This window comes from Penicillium pulvis (genome assembly GCF_028828015.1).
Source record: "Penicillium pulvis strain IBT 33274 chromosome Unknown contig_7_segment1_segment0, whole genome shotgun sequence".
NCBI lineage: Eukaryota > Fungi > Ascomycota > Eurotiomycetes > Eurotiales > Aspergillaceae > Penicillium > Penicillium pulvis.
In genome coordinates this window covers 2,354,551-2,374,097 of record NW_026643079.1, presented here as the reverse complement: position 1 = coordinate 2,374,097, position 19,547 = coordinate 2,354,551, and the positions used below count along the sequence as shown (strand labels likewise).

Below are 19,547 nucleotides of genomic sequence, written 5' to 3'. Positions count from 1 at the left end.
CGGCTGACCGGATTCAACCCGTGGCCTTTCGGTCTATTCCCTGTCAGAGCTATTCACCGCTTCACTCTGTGGTCATTGTTGCACATTGCGAACCAGGTCACCGTCAGCAGGAACTTTCACCGTTGAAGAGCATTTACCCTTTCGCCACACGTGTGAAAAGTTTCATTCCATGCTAGCTCTGGAATTGCCATGAACATGTTGTCCAACCTCATCCTTTCCACTAAACTGCTCTTATAGCCCAGCCGCGTGGTATCTAACAGATCTCGGCAGTCCCACTATGCCGATAATCAAACGCTTTCAACAGTCCCGTCAGATGAGCCACCGCCGCACACACGACCAGCACGTGGAATATCTGATGCGAGCTGCCAACGAGGTCAAATTTGCCGGGCCGCAGTCGTTCGGGTACCCGTGCTGCATAGATCGCGGCCCCGAGAATGTATAAGAAACCCTGGAGCAGAAGCCATGTGAGGCCAATCTGCTGTCGCATACGGTCGAACCCAAACAGAGACAAGCCATGGAGTACGGGGAAGACGGCGGACAGGCCCATCCCGACAAACATGGCGGCCCGAAACGGTCGCCAGCGGGGAGTCCGGAACCGTGGGACGATTGAGACACACACGCAGCCCAGCCCAATGGTGCAGATCATGGTCCAGTATCGATGTTGGAGCTCGGGTACACAGTAAAATCCATAGAAGACACTTGGTACAAAGCTGCCCACAATAAGCCCGACTATGCCAATGTAGTCGAGCGCATTGCCAATCCTGGCCACCGCAGGCGAGTGGTTAGAGATCGTGTGATATGTCGCGGACATTCCCAGACAGAAAGCAGCACCGGCAAAGAAGCAGCAAAACGCAGCAATGTCAGAGTCTGCTGCAGTCTGATAACGCGGTTCCAGGGCATGATAGAGCTGATGAGCTGCAGGAACGGCTAAGATGGCTGGAAGAAGATGACTGTAGATATTGATGGTTTCATTGTGAAAGTAGCCCAATGATAGGAACGAGGCCCAAAATGAAGACGAGGCTGGTCGATATCCAGTGTGGATGTGGTGATTGTCGCGCTGCCAGTGTGGCAATTCATCCCAGTGAAGAAGCTTTTTTACCATGCTCGGAGGAACTTCGAGGATTGGGTTAGCCAGTGCAGTTGCTGGACTGTCCGACTCTTTCCCCTGTACTGGGTGACGTTGGCGAGACATCGTCACATGCAGAGTCTAGTATAGGACGTGGTGTTTAGAACTTGACGGATCCGCCACAAATAAAGCACGGCACGTAGAAGTATAAAGGTGCGCTAAAGCCCCCTTTGCTTTAACGTCTGAAAGGAAGAAGGAAAAAAAGCACCAGGGGCAAAACACAATAGGAAGGCTGTAGATACCATAATTTCAAGGTTCCGTTGGGTGCCGCCGCTTTTATAGGGCATACTGTACTGGCCTCGGTCGCAACATAGTCATGTGATCCGTTGTCAATGCGCAAGAGAATTAAACAGGCGTGCTTTATGAATTTCATTGTCAATATTAATCTCAGAATGCTGAAAACTAACTGGGCCTATTGGTAGTGTTACATTCATCAGTGTACGTAAAAAGGATGGAGGTATGGAAGATAGGGACTCAACGCATCTAAGTAGCAAAAGCGGCAAGGGCTAAAGCACTTGAATAGACAAGAGCGTTGGGTAGTTGGGACCTCGGCGCAAACAGTGCAAATCCCGGTGGCCCACATCGACCCCAGATCTGATATGGCTTTGTCCCCTCACGCAGCCACGCTTGCGCGATGCAGTCCGCCAGATCTCAGGGAAGCCGATTACGGCCCGTCGCCGACCCTCTGGATAGGGTCGGCTTTGTTTCAAAGGGCGACAGAACGTATGTTGCTCCGATGACATCCATGAGAGCCGTTCTGACGCAACCGCAGACTTCTCGATCATAAAGAGCAGCAAGACTACTACAATAAGATCTTAGAGCGATATATGCGTTTCTGCTCCGACCACCAGAAAGACTTCGATGCGGCACATGCATCGCTCCCTGTGAGCTCGTCGAATGATGCGACCTCGAACCCACCTACCGCCCAGCCAGCTGCAAGGACCACGTCCAACCCCGCAGAGAGGCGCATTCCCCCACCATCGACGGAGCTGTCAAAGCTGCTTCTTTCCCTCCGCAAGCTCAGAGAAGGCATCTTGGCAACGTCGAAAACAACTCCGGCCAAATTTGCGCAGCTCGTCCATTATTTCTCAATTCGCATGTCCATTCTCGCGCAACACCCCCCGTCGTATTTTCCGTCCTTAGAGTACTGCCTCAGCAAGCTCCATTCCAAATCACACCCCATGGCCGAGTCGGAAGTCAAAGATTTGGTGTCATACTTGATTCTCGATTATGCATGTCGGCAACAGGATATGGTGTCGGCCTTTGAGCTACGCGCACGGGCGCGTCGGGACTACGACTTCCAATCGCAAGCTGTCGACCGCGTCTTGACGGCATTAATGCATGATAACTGGATTGCGTTTTGGCAAGTGCGCAAAAGTGTTGACTCATATATGCGTGCGGTAATGAACTGGGCTGTGGACCGAATGCGCAGACACGCCTTGAAGGCTGTCGGCAGTGCGTACCTTAACGTCCATGTGGACTGGATTATAGGCGGGTGTACCGGTGATGATAGACAATGGACGTGGGAGGAATTGATCGAGAAAGAGAATCTTGGCTGGCAGAGGGAAGGCGATAAGGTTATAATTAAAATTCCCAAGGTTCGACCACCGCCGAAACAGGAGCCCATCCCAGCGGGGAAATGAGGCCGGACATATTTGCGTTTCCTTGACTGGCGTTTTTGGTTGCATGCATGGCATTGGTGCCCGGGCGAAACGTATCATTAGGGTTGAATTGTTCATGAAACGTTGAGATTGGCATCTTCTGTACACATGGAGTTTAAAAGAAGGCTAGAATCAATGAGGACCATTGCAGGTCACTTTCTTAAATATTCTCATAGCTTAAAATCGGTATTCGGTCGGTCTATATTCGTCTGCCCCGAGACCGGCTGACCTGCAATGGTGGCCGCTAGCTGCCCCTTCAAGTGACTAGCATTATCGGAGCAGAGCTCGTAGACAGTTGACAAGTTGAAAACCAAACTACTGAACGAGTGATTGGCAGAAATTTGAGATTCCAACAGTTGACGCGCCTGGTAATACCGTAAGCAAAAGGTCAACAATCAAACAGTCATTCAACATACCTCATCCAATTTGCCAGAGTATAGAAGGCAAACAGCCAAGTTCTGCGCTACCAAGGCAGCGTCTGTCCTTGTTTTATCTTCTTGTAAAGTCCGCCATTGGTCCACTGCATCATTGTAACGACCGTCTGACATGCTCAGGAGCGGCTGCAACAAGGCCGACTCCTTTGACTCTGGGGAGTCACCAAAGATGTTCTGCGCAGAGTCAACATCCCCAATTCGTAGGAAAAGAAGTGCTTTCCGCAGTTTCGTATTATCTGTATCAGAGTCGACCGATTGTAGACTTTCAAGTGATCTTTTTGCTGCATCAAGATCACCCATTTCGATTAGCGCATTGACACTTCGCATTCCTAAGTCTGCCAGTCTTTCTCTCCAAATCTTCCGTTCTGCCTCCCCAGTTGCTTGATTCGTAATCTCTCGTCGTGCCTCCAGTCCGATCTCGTATAGACCACCAATACTTCTGCGGGGGTCGCCGAATCCGATACTTTGAAGTCTCACGGCTAAAACGCGCAATGGCCATGGAACTATATGACGAGGATAATGATTGGGGACGTGGTTTTCTTTTTTGTCCACGTCAGACGACTCACTCTCCACGTCAATGTAGTAGAATGCAGAGTTCAAATCCTCCAATGCCTTCGACTCCTGGGCGGCAAGAACTGTATTTCCTGACAGCTCTAAACAAGCAAGGCGGGTGTAAAATAGAGAAAAGATAATCTTGACATCCATAGGGGTTATCAGAGAGGAAGTCAATATTGAAGCCGCGAAGTGTGCAGCGACTAAGAAACGGCCTCCAACGAGTAATTTCTCAAGTACGCCGAGAGAGGATGAGAGCGGTTCGCCGGGATTGAGGACGACAAATTCGGAGCGTAGCGGAGATGGAATGTTGCTATGATTTAAAGGATGGAAGATATTATGCCGGAGAACGAAAGAAAGGTCTTTGCCCAATGTTTCTGGAAGATCATCGGGGGCCAGCGGGTCTAGTTCGTGAAGTGATGCTCCCGAGAAGCCATCATTGTCTGTGCTGAGGTTGGGTGAGGAGGATGCGCTTGCTGAGTCAAGGGGGCTGCGTGAACTGTGAGTTTGGATCTATCATTCTGAGATCTTGAGGTCATTACTCACTCATCTGGTGCATCTAATGGTCCTCGTGTTGAGCTGCGGGGCCGTGAAGCTAGAAAGCCGATCAGCGTTTGGGAACATCAATGATCCGTAGCAATGTAGCTCACGTCTGGAGAGGTTGCGGGAATGTTTCATCGGGGATGCCATCGTCGGAGATTTATCGTAATTTGTAAATAGATCCACGAGGATCGTTTGTCTGGGGGAAGCTCGTGGTCCGCGATAACTTATCGGGCAAAACCGAAGGCGGTAAACAACGCCGGATCTGGCCAGAGTTGGCGCGACGCTGCTCCTCCTTCAACAAGCTGTCCGGCCATTCGCTCCCTACTTTCTGTTTATTTCTTCGTTGTTGATCGCTTTTGTCCCGGAGACACCGATTGAATCTTAGTTCTCAAATCTTCCAAAATGGGTGCCACCAGTAACAAGTACTCGGTCATTCTGCCGACCTACAACGAACGGAGGAACCTCCCTATTATTATCTGGCTGCTTCAGAAGACCTTCAACGAGAAGTACGCGAGCTTTTACTCCGTTGGTCTGCCAATGCGATAGCTGACCTTCTTTCTTATCTGTGAACAGCAAGTTGGATTGGGAGGTTATCATTGTTGACGATGGCTCTCCTGACGGCACCCTCGAGATCGCAAAGCAGCTCCAGAAGCTCTATGGCCCCGAGCACATCATCCTGAAGCCTCGCGCAGGCAAGCTCGGTCTGGGAACCGCCTACGTGCACGGCCTCCAGTTTGTCACCGGCAACTTCGTCATCATCATGGACGCCGACTTCAGTCACCACCCCAAGTTCATCCCCGAGATGGTCCGCATTCAGAAGGAGAGCGACGCCGACATTGTGACCGGTACCCGCTACGCCAACCGTGGAGATATCAAGGGTGGTGTCTATGGCTGGGATCTGTTCCGGAAGTTCACATCGCGGACTGCGAACATGATTGCCGATGTCATGCTAATGCCCGGCGTCAGCGATTTGACTGGTAGCTTCCGCCTGTATAAAAAGGCGGTCCTCGACAAGGTCATTACCAGCACTCAGAGCAAGGGTTATAGTTTCCAGATGGAGATGATGGTCCGTGCCAAGGCTATGGGATACAAGGTGGAGGAGTGCCCTATCACTTTTGTCGACCGTCTCTACGGAGAGAGCAAGCTGGGTGGCAGCGAGATTGTCGAGTATCTCAAGGGTGTATTCACTCTATGGCTGAAGGTTTAAGATACAGCGCAAAACCTACTAATTGACTTTCGAGTCGTGCGCATTTCATTCGGGCCCACTTGGTGTCAACTCTGAACGGTCTGTCCGTTACTTCGATATACCCCATAATGGCCTCCTCTCTCATTACACTTTCCTTTTCCTTTTATCTTCATACTATTGGGCGGTGTTTGCATGTCTTTTCTATTGAAACCTTTTGTATGTCAAGAGAAAAATCCAATGATCTATTCCATGTCTTACGGAAATTGCCGTGTATTCAAACATGTTTCCAGTTGGACGGACAATATGCCTTTTAGATGCTCTGCAGGTACCGCACCACTCGGCTAATTAGATCCTCTTGGCCTTCGCCACTGACATTGTGACAGGCACCAGAAACGATCCCACCGTTTTCTGTATCCCAAGAAGCACCCCCAGCCTCGGTCGCTTGTTGCCACTTCTGCAGCAAAGCCTCTTTATTGACCCAAGGCGGGCAATACTCGTCACTGCCCGAGTATAAAATCAAGAACTTAGATTTGGGGTTCAGGATACCCCGCGAACCAATTTGCCCAAATGTCTCCTGATGACGCTTGTCAGTCAGGTCGGAGCTGAAAAGATCGTCCGCTGCTGGGTTCTGAGGACTGTCTGGGCTGACCAGGCTCAGGAATCGGCGGGCACTGAGAGGCGCATTGCCCGGTAAACCCAGCATTCCAGTCATATTCATTGGAAGGATAGAGTCAATCTTATCATGGGTCCATGGCTGTCTCTTAGCAGCGCTTACGAGCTGCTCATAAGCGCCCCGACCCTCGCTGGGCTGGTCGGAGGTTTCGACGTGGTGCTTAATAGCCTCCCGATCCGAAACGGGCGCTTGCATAATGGCACCATCGAGCACGGGGCGAGTCAGGTACTTGAGACCGATGTCGAAGTCAGAGTCCTTGGGAAGAGGGTTTGGCGAGTGGAGATAGTGCAGAACATCCTGACTGCCAGTGGAGTGGCCCATGAGTACGACCTTTCCAGATTCACCCTTCAGATTGCGAATGAACTGCACACATTGTGCGATCTCCTCTACATCGAGGTCAAGACTGCTGACTCCGAATCCATTGTAGGAGGAAGTAAGCAAGATAGAAAAGACAGACCAGTCGGTTGGCTCAAGTGTTTTAGCTAAGGGAGCTACGTAGGGGACCGTGGAAAATCCATCGGTCAATCCACCCACGAAAATCAAGCTGTTTGGCTTGTTTGGCTTCTCGGGCGATGTGAACTCGAAGGCCACAAGCCTGGGGGCCTATAACAAGACAGTCAGCTCATAGTGATACAACGAAGGTAGGCTAGTCATACGAATTCATGAAGAACACCAGAGTGCGATGGAGACGACATTGTTGTTTGGAAGGCTGTTGGCTGTAGCTTGGGAGGGGCAAATGTGGTTAGGAGGATTGACGTACCTGACCCACCGCGGGGCTCGGAGCTTACTTTGGACCACACTCTGGTAAGATCTCGTTATTGCCCCTTATGTAGGCGCTAACAGTTTTCTGGTATGGCAATTCCATTGATGAAGAGCGCCTTGAATTTTATGACTGCAATACCCCTAGATATCTGAAAGCCTTGTGATTGGTAGAAGATGCCGTTTACATAGGGCTGTAAATTGGAACTATTTGTACTGTCTCTTGCCGAGATCATCTGTGGACACAGGATTCTAAATTGTCGAATGATATCTCAACCCGCTTTGAATGAATACATATTATATTCATGCTTTCACATCTCCTGTGGATACATTGGCAGGGGTTACATCTGAGCTTGGCCCGGCGCCAGTTGATACCCCGCCTTCTAGCTCATCATAAGAAGGCGGTCGCTCGAGCTCCTCGAATTCTGACATGGTAATATCGTAGCCGAGGTGTCTTTTCAACAATTCGTGCGTGACAAATCGCTCGGGTGTATTGCCTTGGGCATCAATAAAGGAGACATGAGGGTTGACCTCGCTGATTCTCTGCAACTCATTTGCATGCCGGTGGTGATGCGGACATCCATCAACGCCAATTAAGAAGATCGTGACATGAACCCAAGACAGACTGAGTAGGTCGAGTTCGAACTCATCCATGTCGCTTGCTTCGCCATCAAGGAGGAGAAGCAGTCTGAGTTTTGGAGTTTTCGGGCCAGCCTGCCAACCGTAGACTGGATGATACGATGCTGTCTCGGAATATTTCTGGAAATGAAGATCCTTGACGAGTTGCCATCCAGTCATGACTCGAGTCATGCCGCCAAAGCTAACGTCATTCCACATTTTGTCGAAGTTCTCGTGATTGAGTATACCGATGTACTTGGCCTGTTCGTGGAAAGTTGCGAGTCGATAACCAGTTGCATTATGATCATGATGGATCATTGCATCTGTGAAGCGCCGAATGATGGCTTTGGCGAGATCTGCAGCGTGGAGTGATTAGATTTAGTAAAAGGCGGTCGGCTTTAATCTTCTGCGCTCACCTTTGTTTTTGGGCTGAGTGGAGTGTTCATATCCTCTGATAAGAGCCTCTTCATAGATTGGGCGAATAGGTTCGAAGTTCATAGACCCAGAGACATCCAGTAGAATCATTGTATCCGATGATGGTAGCTCTGGCACATCAGAGGGCTTGAATGGAGTGGGCATGACCTGCCTTGAATAGTGGTCCGACATGTGCTGAACATGGCATACATCATCGGGAGAGTAATATCCAGGGGGAGGCATCACGGCAGAAGCCATCCTAGATCGGGCCATTTTCATCGCAGAAATGGGGTCAGGCTTCATTCGTGGCCCACTGCTTCCTTCCCTGTAATTCAAGACCCAGTACAGACGTTCTTCGGCCGTGTCTTCAAATCCTCTCCAGGTAGGGGTAATGCCCGGCCATCCAGCCGCTGCCTCGATCCTAAACTTTAGCGGGTTTGAAGCGAGATTCGCCCATTCCACCGGAATAGGCTCGAAGTATCCAGCTCGAAGAAGGTGCAGGTATTGGATAGGGCACCGAGCTCGAAGATCGGCAATCTTTTGCGTCATGCCGACATGTTCTTGGTACTTCGTCACTATGTCTCGCCACTCTTTGGTTGGCCATCGTCCGTTTTCTTCGTTAAGGATCTCAATTCGCAAATCCTCGCCCTTGGCGAAGGCCTTTTGCTTTCTCTCAGCCTCCTTTTCCTCGGGGGATTTGATGAAAAGTGCCTTTCGCAAGCCGGAAAGTCTGGAAAGTTTCATACTTTTCCCGTTTTCGGATGAGATAGTGACATGATCCTCATTGAGCGCCGAGGGTTCTGGCCCATCAACATGCCATATATTAGATATTGGTTCCTTCCTGTCAATCGCAACTTGCGCGCATAGATTTAACTGCGCATTCAGCTTGGTTGTCTTTTCAAGAGACCTTGAGTAGTTGTATGAATCTGATCTTTGCTTTCTTCTTGGCGCATCGCCGTACATAATTGTGGTAGTGGTGCCACCCATGCCGCCAGCGCAATAGTAGCTTGATACATACCGATATGGACTTCTGTGTATTATAGTATTTTCTGTTTCGATGTCATGGTAGTATCTCTCTCCTGTTGAGCCGTCAATTTAAATAAGTGGCTCTGGCATCGCAAGCGTTGGCTGACCTGGATACATGACGGCTTCTGACCATTTGATCTGAACGGGGAGTCGGGCAGCCTTTCTGGCCTTGTACTTATGAATCGGACATCGGCAGTACACAGTTCCGTCTGGATGCTCCGGCTCAATATCGGGATTATAGATGTCACATTCGCGTTGAATTCTCTGCAGGTGGTTTGCCATCGATTGCTATCTCACCCAGGCTGATCAGTTCATTGTAACTCGCAAGCAATGATCAAGAGTACGTACTTCATCTAGAGCGCGAAGCTTACCCGCTTTAATGACAGCATTCGTATGCGCATACTGTGGAGGCCCTGGAGGGTCACTCATTGTGGATTGGTATGGCGGTAGTGTTGGTACCCTGTCCATTTTGTCGTGGGGGTTATCGGCCCCCATGTCCCTCTGATTGATTTTATTACGGATATGATATTAACCACCACCTGGCGGGAAAAGGACCCTTATACGAATCCAGATTGCGGGATTTTAGCTTCAGCCCTGGAGGTCGCGTGGAATTGCGGGCGGTGGCTGTGGCCATAGCCACAGTGGGTTCTGCTCGGCTGGAGCCTCGCGCTAGTCCGGCTTGGGATAGCTCTGGAATCGTTATCACATACTATGGTGGTGCTCAATGACAGAATGAAAATTCGTCTATATTGATCCAATGCAACAGGATCCACTTGAGTTGCTTATCGAGGTTCGAGGTTCTACGAATCGCGGGCTGCCGTCTTATTACGGCAAAGCGGCACATAGTGCCCGATTAGGAAATGCTATGATGTGAGCATGTTTTCCTGTGCTACTACTACTCATCTCAACCCTTCCTCACCAAGACTTCACTTGTTCAGGAAGGATGGGCGGATCGTGCTTATTGATAACGACATGCTGGACGTGAGAGAACAAGTCAAAGTATGTGGCAATAAGTCGTATCAAGCCGTGTGTGAAAGTAACTGCATTCAAGAAAACGGATAGCGGTCAAAGCAAGAAGCCAAGTCATTCGAATATGACCAGTGCAGAGCGTGACGTGGTTCGTAGTAGGCTTGATTAACGTGTCAATCATGTACGGTGTCAAACGGTCTCATGCGCCCTTTGTCGCTCCGAAATTGGTAACAGGACTCGCCTTTTCAGGCCATCTGCTACACCTGAAAATGGAACTGATGTAATATTAGTAATGCCAATCTGTGAGCTTTGGCTTCAGAGGTAAATAATGGATTGTAGAAATGCTCGGCAATGGGTATCTCTTTCAAGGAGCATTGCCTGCTAGGCCCCAAAATCAAGCTAAGATGATTTGTATTTCTTGAATGTATTTCTCGAACTAAGTCGTACTATGGATTTGGGCATCAAAACTCCATCAAACATGCGACAAGTCTGGGATTGTTGGTGTCAAGGTGGTTGAGAAGAACGTATACACTTTGTTTATCTGCGCTAACGCAAATAGGCTTAGCTGGAAACGAGCCCGATCGGGTATAGCGCGTCATGGATGTATCTGCCCGCATCTCGAACTCCAGCATTCTTTGCTGAACTCTTCGTTGCTCCTTTCTTTTATCACTTTCCACTCCTTGAGCTGTCCGTCGGATAAGTAGCGGATTCTCATGCTAAAGGAATACACCACTTTCGTCGCAACATTGATGCTGTTCTGGTCACTTTAGCCTAAATGCCTCACGGCCGCAGATCTGGCCGCGTCAAGGGCCCTAGAACAGTGTATAATCAGGATCCCTTTGTATCAGCTGGATTAAGTGATGAGTCAAGCTCTGAGGTGGCTGAGAAAGCGCCCCCCAAGAGGGCTAAGAAGGTGAAACGAGAAGAATTCATCTCCGACGAAGAATTTGTTGCAGGCTCAGATCCGGACGTCGCCGACGCAGAAGATGACGAGGATTTTGCAAATGTGGATGAGAACCAAGACGATGCTGAACTTGGGGCTGACCAGGCCGATGACGATGTAATGGATGTGGATGAAACCGGGGAAACACCCAAGAAAAAACGGCCCGCGCCTTCCAACCCGCCAAAAGAAAAGATGCAAACGAGCTATGGCGCCATCACCTTATCAACAGATGATACGCATTTTCGGGGTATCTTGGATTCCCGAGATCACGTTTCAAAATTTCTGTCTTACACCTTGACTTATGGTTCCGATGATCGAGACCTAGGTCTTGCCGTCCATATGAGAGGCCGATGGCGTTGGGGAAGGGACTCTACGTTTCCAACTCGTGTTTCCTTGGATACGGTTGAAGGGGAGTCCGATTCAATATACGGTCCAACCTTGGGGGCTTCCCCAGAGGATATTGAAAAGGAACGAACAATAGGCTGGAGCTGGTACTACGATCAAGAGGTTGGCCAAATGTTTCGAAAAAGACAACGACTCGACACGAAAATTAAAAAGGACGAGGTACATCGCCATTATCTACCGCGACCAAAGTCCAAAAAACATACAGTCCTCATGGGACCATCAAATGATCAACGAGAATTTCACCTTGGCTACCATGACTGTGTTGATTTCGGCCCGGCCTGGGGTGCTAGAGAGGCCCAAAAAAGCAACGGACCAGCGAAGACACGCGAGGGCTGGCTCATCAACATTGGGCAAAAGATCCAATGCATGGCATGGGCTCCTAACCAAGATGGTGCATCTCAGTATCTAGCTGTGGCTGCACCAGTCACCGATGAACAAAAGAAAAGCTACGAGACGCCTGAAAGTGATCGGGTCTCCTCATTCCTGCCATCGCCGCCATACCCCGGGACAATTCAGCTGTGGGAATTCAAATCTAAAAAGGCGGGTACTCAAACGAATACCATTGACATGACGTTTAAACCACAACTTCGACTCACGTTGTGTTCCGAGTGGGGAGATTTGCGGCGTATGGCCTGGTGTCCTATGGGGCGAGAAAAGCGAGGCGACGTCGATAATGGCTTAACAGACATAGGCCTACTAGCTGGAGTCTGGGGGGATGGAAAGGTTCGGGTGTTGGATATAAAGCTACAGCAGGGCTCCAACACACCGAAATACGGTGAGTATCTTCGTTCTTCAGTAGTTGCCCTCGTGTGTTATCCGAGTTCTGACGTGCCAGTAGCCAAACTCGATTCTCCGGCATTCGAGGCGATTCCGTCCTCGACTATTTGTACATGCGTGACCTGGCTCTCACCCAGCGACATTGTGGTAGGCTGTGGAAATGGCTTTGTGGCCATTTACAGTATTCTCCCCTCCACCGCCTCAGAACCTCAGCCCTACTTCTATTATCCAATTCACGCAACCTACATTCTGAACATCGCATCCATCTACCCAGCACACCCCCAACTTCTTTCAACAATATCAGTCGATGGCGACACTCGGCTTTGGTCTATTGTTGACCCTCAGAGCGAGAACACTAGTACGGTTCGAGTGCGATTGGCTTCATCTCACCTAAGCTTCTCCCCGGTCCTTCAGTCGGTCTGCTCCAGTGACGAAAACGAATATGGCCGAATAATGCCAATTCGCCGGTTTTTTGCCACTTCCAACGCTGTGAAGATCTTCAGCACCGTCTCGGCTTTCGCTCCATGCAGTTGGTGGCATGCCAGCCTCCTCTACGGCGGAACAGGAGGAGAGGTATTGGCGACAAATCCTCTCCGAAAAGTTCTACATGCGAAGGAAACACAATGGCAACAAATATGGTTTGTCCACGACTGGGCTGCGGGACCTGAAGTCAACGATCCAGGCGCCAGCCGTTTCCACGAGGGATTCAGTGCGGAAACACAGGGCACAATGCGCAATGGAGAACCCCGACCAATGGGCTTGAGTCTCACTACGATCCATGAAGAAGGAACACACGTCACAGCGCTAGCATGGAATCCCAACCGTCTGTCTGCCGCCTGGGCCAGCGCCGCACTTGGTTGTGGCCTACTGCGGGTTGAAGATCTTGCCATGTAATTACCCTGCCACCATGGACAAGCCCCGGCAGTTGGTCGATCGGCAAAAGTAAATTAATGTGTGACAAGTTGATGAAATCCATATTAATGCATCTCATTCGTGCACTAAGAAAAGAAACTAGGCACCGGTCTTCCCGGATGCAATAGAGCGGATATAGATGTGGTTACCCCAGCCACGCTTAAAGTGGGTCTCCCTGGCAACACAGATCCCGAGCCTCCAATCAACATGCGCAGTAACGGTTGTGGCGCTGCCATGTGGATCAATATGCAGATAAAAAGCGTGGCTGGTCGATGGCTCTGATGTTTTCTGATCCCCAGCCTCCGTAGATCCCAGCCTACCTATTTTGGGTCCAATGGAATGTCTGCCATGTGGATTGGGTATACTTCATACTGACAGACGTGGCTGATCTAGATCGCAACTGGTCTTACTTTAAAACACTGTAGTCCATTCCCTTTCTCTCTTGTTTTCCATTCTCTCTAAACAAACTTCTACGCTCTAACTTCCTCATTTCAATATTTCTTTCCTCAGCTGAAGCGCATTGCATTGTCAACTTTTACGATCTATTGTTTACACCCTTGAGTATCCACAAACAAACAACCATCTCTCTTCACCATGCATTTCTCCAACGCTGCAGCCTTGCTTGCATTCTCTACCATCAGCGTTTATGCCGCTCCTTTCGCCAACCCGCAAGACGAACTCGACCGTCGTCAGATTGCCTACCAAGTAGTCAATGTCGATGGTGACTCTAACGGCTCTGCCGTTCCTGAGGTTGAGACTGTGACCAAGACTGCCACTGTCGCCGGCGCTTCTGCTGCGCCTCAAACCGTCACAGTCACTGCCACTCCATCTCTCACACCCTACTCTTCTCTGCCCTCTAGCTCTGCTATTTCGCACCTGGCTCCTCCTCCTGGTGGATCTTTTATGCCTGCCAAGAGCAATGGCTTCTTCCGCCGTGGCCTGAGCGCCGCTGGAAACCCGGTTCAATTTGCACAGAACTATATTCCATCTTCCAGTTCTGCCTGGCCTAATGCTCACACCTCTCTGGCTGTCCGACACGCCGATGGTTGGTATGCTCCGTCTTACACACCCTCTTTCACTCCCTCGGCCACACCATCGGCCTCTCCTCTGGTTGCTCGCCAGTTCGGTAGTTGGGTCCCCAGCGCTCCGGTACCTTCTTCCCCAAGCGCTGTGCCCACTCCCTCCCCCTCTGGCTCTTTGGTAGCTCGGCAATTTGGCAGCTGGAGCCCTAGCTCTGTCCCCGTTCCGTCTGGCACTCCCAGCGTGAGCCCTTCCGCACATGTGTATGCTCGAGGCTACCGCGCCGCTCCTTGGGGCACTCCCTCTTACACTCCCCCTGCCTTCCCCTCTTTCACTTCCTCGCCTACACCATTGGCCTCTTTGGTTGCTCCTCGTCAGTTCGGTGGCTGGGCCCCTAGCGCTCCGGTGCCTTCCTCCTCAAGCGCTGTGCCCACTCCCTCTGGCACTCCTGTCGCGCCCACCTCTTTCCCGGTCAAGCGCAACTTTGAGAGCCACTCTACTCCCTCCAGCGCTCCGGCACCCACACCTAGCGCCAGCTTTTCCATTCCTCATTCTTCTGCTCTGCTTTACTAAAGCTGGTGCGCATGGACCATGATGAACGAACTTCCGTACAATACGATGCACATACGTTTGCATGAAATGATGAATGCCTCAACCTATGAAACGATATTAAGATGACACAGACGACACATGATACAAGGCAACAATCTCCGTCGTCGATGTAGCTCGGCTTTTTGATATTTTCCGCTGGTGATTGACTCTCCTTTTGAGAGGGCCACATTTGAAGTGCATTAAAGGCGTTTTTTTCTTTTTTTTTCAGGATGCGATTTGGCTTCGATTTTACCTGTATTCTTTTACTTTTTATGACCATGAGTGGATATTATGGTTTGAGGGGCTTGAATTACATAGATTGCTTTGAACCGATGCCCCGGTTTTGTCTAGATTTGGTCACGATACATTGACAATGAAAATGAAAATGTTATGAGAACTGTTTTATGCGCATCCACTCCAAAATGACGAAATCTAGAAATTCAACCTACTAAAAAATCCAAAATAACTGGGAAATCAAAAACACAAATTAAGGTGACGCGTCCAATAGGGCAGCAAGATGGTTACGTAAGGCCGCGTTAAGTGCATGGCTCCCGTTGCCCCGAGAGACGCGCCGATAAACATTGTCCATGCTCATCCCTCTACCCAACACCTTGACATTCAGCGACCGCAGGGTCTCTTTGGGTGTTTTCTTTCCATCCTTTCCTGTTGCTCTTATTGCTTTCGTTAATTCTTGTGTCTGTTATCTTTCATCTCAAACCGTGTATGAGCAAAGGCTGGCCGAGGCTCCATATCCACAACAATGCCTGGCACAGTGGCAGAGGGACCGACGGTCTCCATGTCCTGTAAGATGGAACCTAAAAAACCGAGCAATATGAGCATTTAGCTAACAAAGAGATCAGTTGCCAACAACTTCTGGGGTAAAGACGATGCGGGCCTCCAACCTATGCTTGATCGCATGCATGGATCGAAAACTACGAGTGATGAATTGAAAGCCTTTTACAACGGTATGATATCAATTTTTTTGAGTAGAGCCCAAAGTATTAACTACTAATGCCCTATTCTTTTTAAGTTCGAGCCGCAATTGAAGATGAATATGCACGAAAATTACAAGCCCTCTGTCGCAAACCATTTGGAACATGCGAGTCCGGATCCCTCCGCATGTCGCTTGATGTGGTCCGCGGAGAGACGGAGGCCATTGCAAAGGCACACGCAGCAATTGCTGGTCAGATGAAAACTGAACTTGAGGAGCCACTGGGCGCTTTCGCCAGTGGATTGAAGGAACGACGGAAGATCATTCAAAATGGCATCGAGCGCCTGCACAAGACTAAAATGCAACAAACACACGTCGTCAACAAGGTGAGACAAGTAATATGTGGGGGAGTGAGCTTTCGGCTGATTTTGAACTAGGCTCGTGACCGTTTTGAACAAAATTGCCTGCAAATTAAGGGTTATCTGGCACAAGGTCATATGGTTATGGGCCAGGAGGAGCGCAAGAACAAGTCTAAGCTTGAAAAAACTCAGATCCAGATGGCTTCAAACAGCCAGGAGTACGAGGCAGCAGTCAAGGTCCTCGAGGACACCACTGGACGCTGGAACAAGGAATGGAAGGCAGCCTGTGATAAGTTCCAAGACCTGGAAGAGGAGCGCTTGGATTTCACTAAGAGCAGTCTATGGACCTATGCCAACATCGCATCTACTGTTTGCGTCAGCGATGATGCCTCCTGCGAGAAAATCCGGTTGTCTCTGGAGAACTGCGAGGTAGAGAAGGACATTTTCAGTTTCATCCAGGAACGAGGAACCGGTCAAGAGATTCCGGACCCCCCTCGCTTCATTAACTTCTGCAAAGAAGAAGAAGATACAGTATCTGAAGTCGACTCTGGGGAGGGTTACTCCGTGGCGCAATTCCAGCGAACCATGAACCCTGCATTCCGGACGTCTTCACCACAGCCGTCGACTTACGAGTCCCATCACGATCCAGAGTCCGAGCTTGCAGCTCAATTAGGCCACCCCGCCCCTCCTGCGGCTAGTGTGCCACAGCAAGCTCCCCAGAGTATGATGCAAGAACCCCCCGTCCAACGTATGCCACAGCAGGCGCCGCCACAAAGCATTCAGCCAGAGCCACCTCTCCAGCGTATGCCTCAGCAGCCTCCTCCTCAAAGCATTCAGCAAGAACGACCTCTTCAGCGCATGCCCCAGCAGCCGCTGCCTCAGAGCATCCAGCAAGAACCACTTATCCAGCGGATGCCTCAACAGCAACCACCTCCCCAAAACATGCAGCCGGAATCACCCCTTCAGCGCCTGCCCCCGCAGCAATCACCCATGTATGCCATGCCCCAGCAGCCTGCTCCACTTGACCTTCGTCGTGGTGGACAGCCGCCACCAAACTACAATCCTGAGCAGCACGGTGCTATCAATGCTGTACCGCACAATGCATACCCTACTGACGGCATGACCATGTTCTGTCGTACCGGCCCACCTTCAGAGCGCAGCTCGGCTGCCAGCCCATACAGACCATCCAGTCGGGATTCTCAAAGCGATGTGTCGAATCCCACATCCATGTCCAGTGTCGAAGCCGCCCCGGCTCCAGTTCAGAAAGCGGCACCACCACTTCCCAGTGTCATGAAGTTGCAATCCTCTCCAAAGCCCATCAACAACGCGCCACCAGCAGGTGCTCAGGATGACAAGAGCTCCAAGAAGAAGAGCGCATTCTTTAGTAACAGTCCGTTCCGCCGAAAGAGCCGTCACGATAAGGAGAGACCGGCTATCGCTGCTACATCCACTTCGCGGAGCCCCTGGAGCTCGCCCACTAAGCAATCCACCCCAACCAAGACCGCGTCACCAGCGGCCATGCAACCCGAACGTCCCTCTGGCAGTCCCGAGCCTGTCGATCCTCGGGCCAACTTCCAGCTTAATGTTGGCAACAACGTTTTTGATGTCGCTTCACCTGACAAGAATGCTTCTAAGACAGGATCCCAGGCGGCGACTGCAAATGAAGATGATTCGGATCCTATTGCCCGCGCTCTGGCAGACCTGAAGACAACCGGTGGTAAACAGCCTAGCCTGCGCGTATCGGCCGATCGTTACCATGGAATTTCAACCCCAACTCCTTCAGCACCTTCCTCTACGTATGGCGGAAACAACGCTGCTGCTGCGCCACCTGCATATGACCCTAACGTGAAGCGACTCGGCGCCCCCGAGCCGGCATTCACGGCAAAGCAGATGCAAAAGACGACTCAACGCTACACCGGCCAGACTGCAAGCATGCTTCGAGGTGGAAGCAACAACCCGGCCATGGCGCCCAGGGAGACGGCGAAACCTCAGGAGGCACCTCGGGCGAGGTCGCCTGCTCCAAGGCGCAGTGCTAGCCCCCAGGTTTCTCCCCGGGTCGACCCTCGCACAGGATACGGTGGTGGTGGTAATAGCCCAAGTCCAAGCACTTATCAATCCGGCAGCGCTCGTAGCCGCTACAGTGCGTCGCCGACTCCGCGCCGAGCACAAGAACAACCACCATACTCTCCGAACGATTACGCTCGAAGGGCGGCTTCCCCGGCTGCTTCGTCGCACCGTGCCGTTTCTCCTCAGCCCCAGTTCAGACAGCAGGTCCGTCCATCCAGCGCTGGGGGCATGGAGCTGCAGCTCTCTGCTGGTCAAGAAGACATGTACGGAAGCGGCAGCCAATATGGTGGCTCTACTCGAGGCGATGGTCGTCCCCGGTCATACTACGGTGGAAACAACGGTGCCCCGCCTGTCGGTCGCTCCAGAAGCCGCACTGTTGCTGTTGCCGATCCCGGCCGAAAGTTCAGCCGCGATGGGCGTCCAATCCTGCATTTCGGTAAGAATTCAATTCCTTTTTTCGGTGCATAGAAGTCTTACTAACTTTCTTCTAGCTCGGTCAATGTACACTTACACTCCCGCAATCCCTGAGGAGCTCGGCTTCTCTAAGGGTGATGTCCTGTCTGTCATTCGTCTTCAGGATGATGGGTGGTGGGAAGCCGAAGTCACCAATGGCCGTGGGCACCCTGGCTTGGTTCCGAGCAACTACCTGCAGATCATCTAGATCTGACAGGCTCCCCACTTTTTACGACCCGCCACGATCCTGACAAGCACCTGTCCTGACGGCGATCTCTTTTTTTGTTTTGCTCACGCTTTCACGTAGATACCATGCTTTCTTCAATCCCCTTTGCACATTTACAGTCCTTATTTCACTATCTTTGATCAGTCTTGCCTGCACAATTACTCCGGCTTGGCAACGTGCAACACTTTGACTTTGTTCTTGATTTATTGTTTTACCTGGAATACTTAGCGTGTCTTGTCTATTTTTGATATCTCCGCGCTGGTACATTCTCTGGGTTTTCTGTTTTGCGTTTCATGGGATATGAGATCTGTCCGAGCCAAATTGCATGAGGAACGATCTGGACCATGTACATTTCTGCGGATTTCATGGTTGATGTTGATTTTTTCTTTTTCTCTCTCTAATCCTTCACAATCTACTATTTTTTCAGCGCTTGTTGGTATTTCGGATGGAGGACTTTATGATTTTTATGTAATTGATGGCTAGTTACTTGAATCAAAAACTTATACACATAAAGTTCCGTAGACTTGTGCATTGTAATTCTTATCTGATCCAGTGCATGGCTGATCTTGACACGTGCTGATTCGAATGGTACCTGGAGATGCAGCACAAGATAACTTAATCTGCTTATCGGTACCTGGGATTATACAACACACAGACCTCTGAAGAATCCTGAATCATTTCCCCCGCATCGCTTAATTAGCCGAAGGATTCATTCAAATGACTCCAAATCCCATTTCGGATGTCCGTTGAATGCCGAAATTCAATCAAGATAAGGGACCTGGCACTAGTCCTGATTCGGGAAGACCTACCCCAACTATGGATGCAACTAAGCCCCTCTCAATGTGCCCGCATTGTGATTAGTAGAACTTCATGATTAATCTCGCTTTCTTATCTTTCTCTTG

At 50.4% G+C, this 19,547-nt stretch overlaps 9 protein-coding genes across 9 annotated transcripts; 5 read left to right on the top strand and 4 right to left on the bottom strand.

Annotated features, from left to right (window-relative positions):
• Positions 1-253: 253 nt before the first annotated feature.
• N7503_008860 (hemolysin III family protein) lies at positions 254-1,192 on the bottom strand (the record flags this gene model as incomplete). The annotated part of the gene is made up of 1 exon (XM_057068407.1): positions 254-1,192. One exon carries the CDS (start codon positions 1,190-1,192, stop codon positions 254-256), a length of 939 nt encoding a protein of 312 aa, XP_056919262.1.
• A 568-nt stretch (positions 1,193-1,760) lies between these two features.
• On the top strand, positions 1,761-2,769 carry N7503_008859 (uncharacterized protein; the record flags this gene model as incomplete). Its single annotated transcript, XM_057068406.1, has 2 exons — positions 1,761-1,849; positions 1,899-2,769. The coding sequence occupies 2 exons, from the start codon at positions 1,761-1,763 to the stop codon at positions 2,767-2,769; spliced, it is 960 nt and encodes a 319-aa protein (XP_056919261.1).
• Positions 2,770-2,957: 188 nt separating this feature from the next.
• N7503_008858 (uncharacterized protein) lies at positions 2,958-4,463 on the bottom strand (the record flags this gene model as incomplete). Its single annotated transcript, XM_057068405.1, has 4 exons — positions 2,958-3,152; positions 3,204-4,263; positions 4,320-4,368; positions 4,424-4,463. The coding sequence occupies 4 exons, from the start codon at positions 4,461-4,463 to the stop codon at positions 2,958-2,960; spliced, it is 1,344 nt and encodes a 447-aa protein (XP_056919260.1).
• A 255-nt stretch (positions 4,464-4,718) lies between these two features.
• On the top strand, positions 4,719-5,523 carry N7503_008857 (dolichyl-phosphate beta-D-mannosyltransferase; the record flags this gene model as incomplete). Its single annotated transcript, XM_057068404.1, has 2 exons — positions 4,719-4,822; positions 4,890-5,523. The coding sequence occupies 2 exons, from the start codon at positions 4,719-4,721 to the stop codon at positions 5,521-5,523; spliced, it is 738 nt and encodes a 245-aa protein (XP_056919259.1).
• Positions 5,524-5,812: 289 nt separating this feature from the next.
• N7503_008856 (uncharacterized protein) lies at positions 5,813-6,870 on the bottom strand (the record flags this gene model as incomplete). The annotated part of the gene is made up of 2 exons (XM_057068403.1): positions 5,813-6,778; positions 6,832-6,870. The coding sequence occupies 2 exons, from the start codon at positions 6,868-6,870 to the stop codon at positions 5,813-5,815; spliced, it is 1,005 nt and encodes a 334-aa protein (XP_056919258.1).
• A 367-nt stretch (positions 6,871-7,237) lies between these two features.
• On the bottom strand, positions 7,238-9,421 carry N7503_008855 (uncharacterized protein; the record flags this gene model as incomplete). The annotated part of the gene is made up of 4 exons (XM_057068402.1): positions 7,238-7,908; positions 7,969-9,045; positions 9,100-9,280; positions 9,341-9,421. 4 exons carry the CDS (start codon positions 9,419-9,421, stop codon positions 7,238-7,240), a joined length of 2,010 nt encoding a protein of 669 aa, XP_056919257.1.
• Positions 9,422-10,736: 1,315 nt separating this feature from the next.
• On the top strand, positions 10,737-12,980 carry N7503_008854 (transcription factor TFIIIC subunit TFC6; the record flags this gene model as incomplete). Its single annotated transcript, XM_057068401.1, has 1 exon — positions 10,737-12,980. One exon carries the CDS (start codon positions 10,737-10,739, stop codon positions 12,978-12,980), a length of 2,244 nt encoding a protein of 747 aa, XP_056919256.1.
• A 612-nt stretch (positions 12,981-13,592) lies between these two features.
• On the top strand, positions 13,593-14,591 carry N7503_008853 (uncharacterized protein; the record flags this gene model as incomplete). Its single annotated transcript, XM_057068400.1, has 1 exon — positions 13,593-14,591. One exon carries the CDS (start codon positions 13,593-13,595, stop codon positions 14,589-14,591), a length of 999 nt encoding a protein of 332 aa, XP_056919255.1.
• Positions 14,592-15,369: 778 nt separating this feature from the next.
• N7503_008852 (formin-binding protein HOF1) lies at positions 15,370-18,627 on the top strand (the record flags this gene model as incomplete). Its single annotated transcript, XM_057068399.1, has 5 exons — positions 15,370-15,412; positions 15,470-15,574; positions 15,640-15,926; positions 15,978-18,402; positions 18,458-18,627. 5 exons carry the CDS (start codon positions 15,370-15,372, stop codon positions 18,625-18,627), a joined length of 3,030 nt encoding a protein of 1,009 aa, XP_056919254.1.
• Between the last annotated feature and the right edge of the window lie 920 nt (positions 18,628-19,547).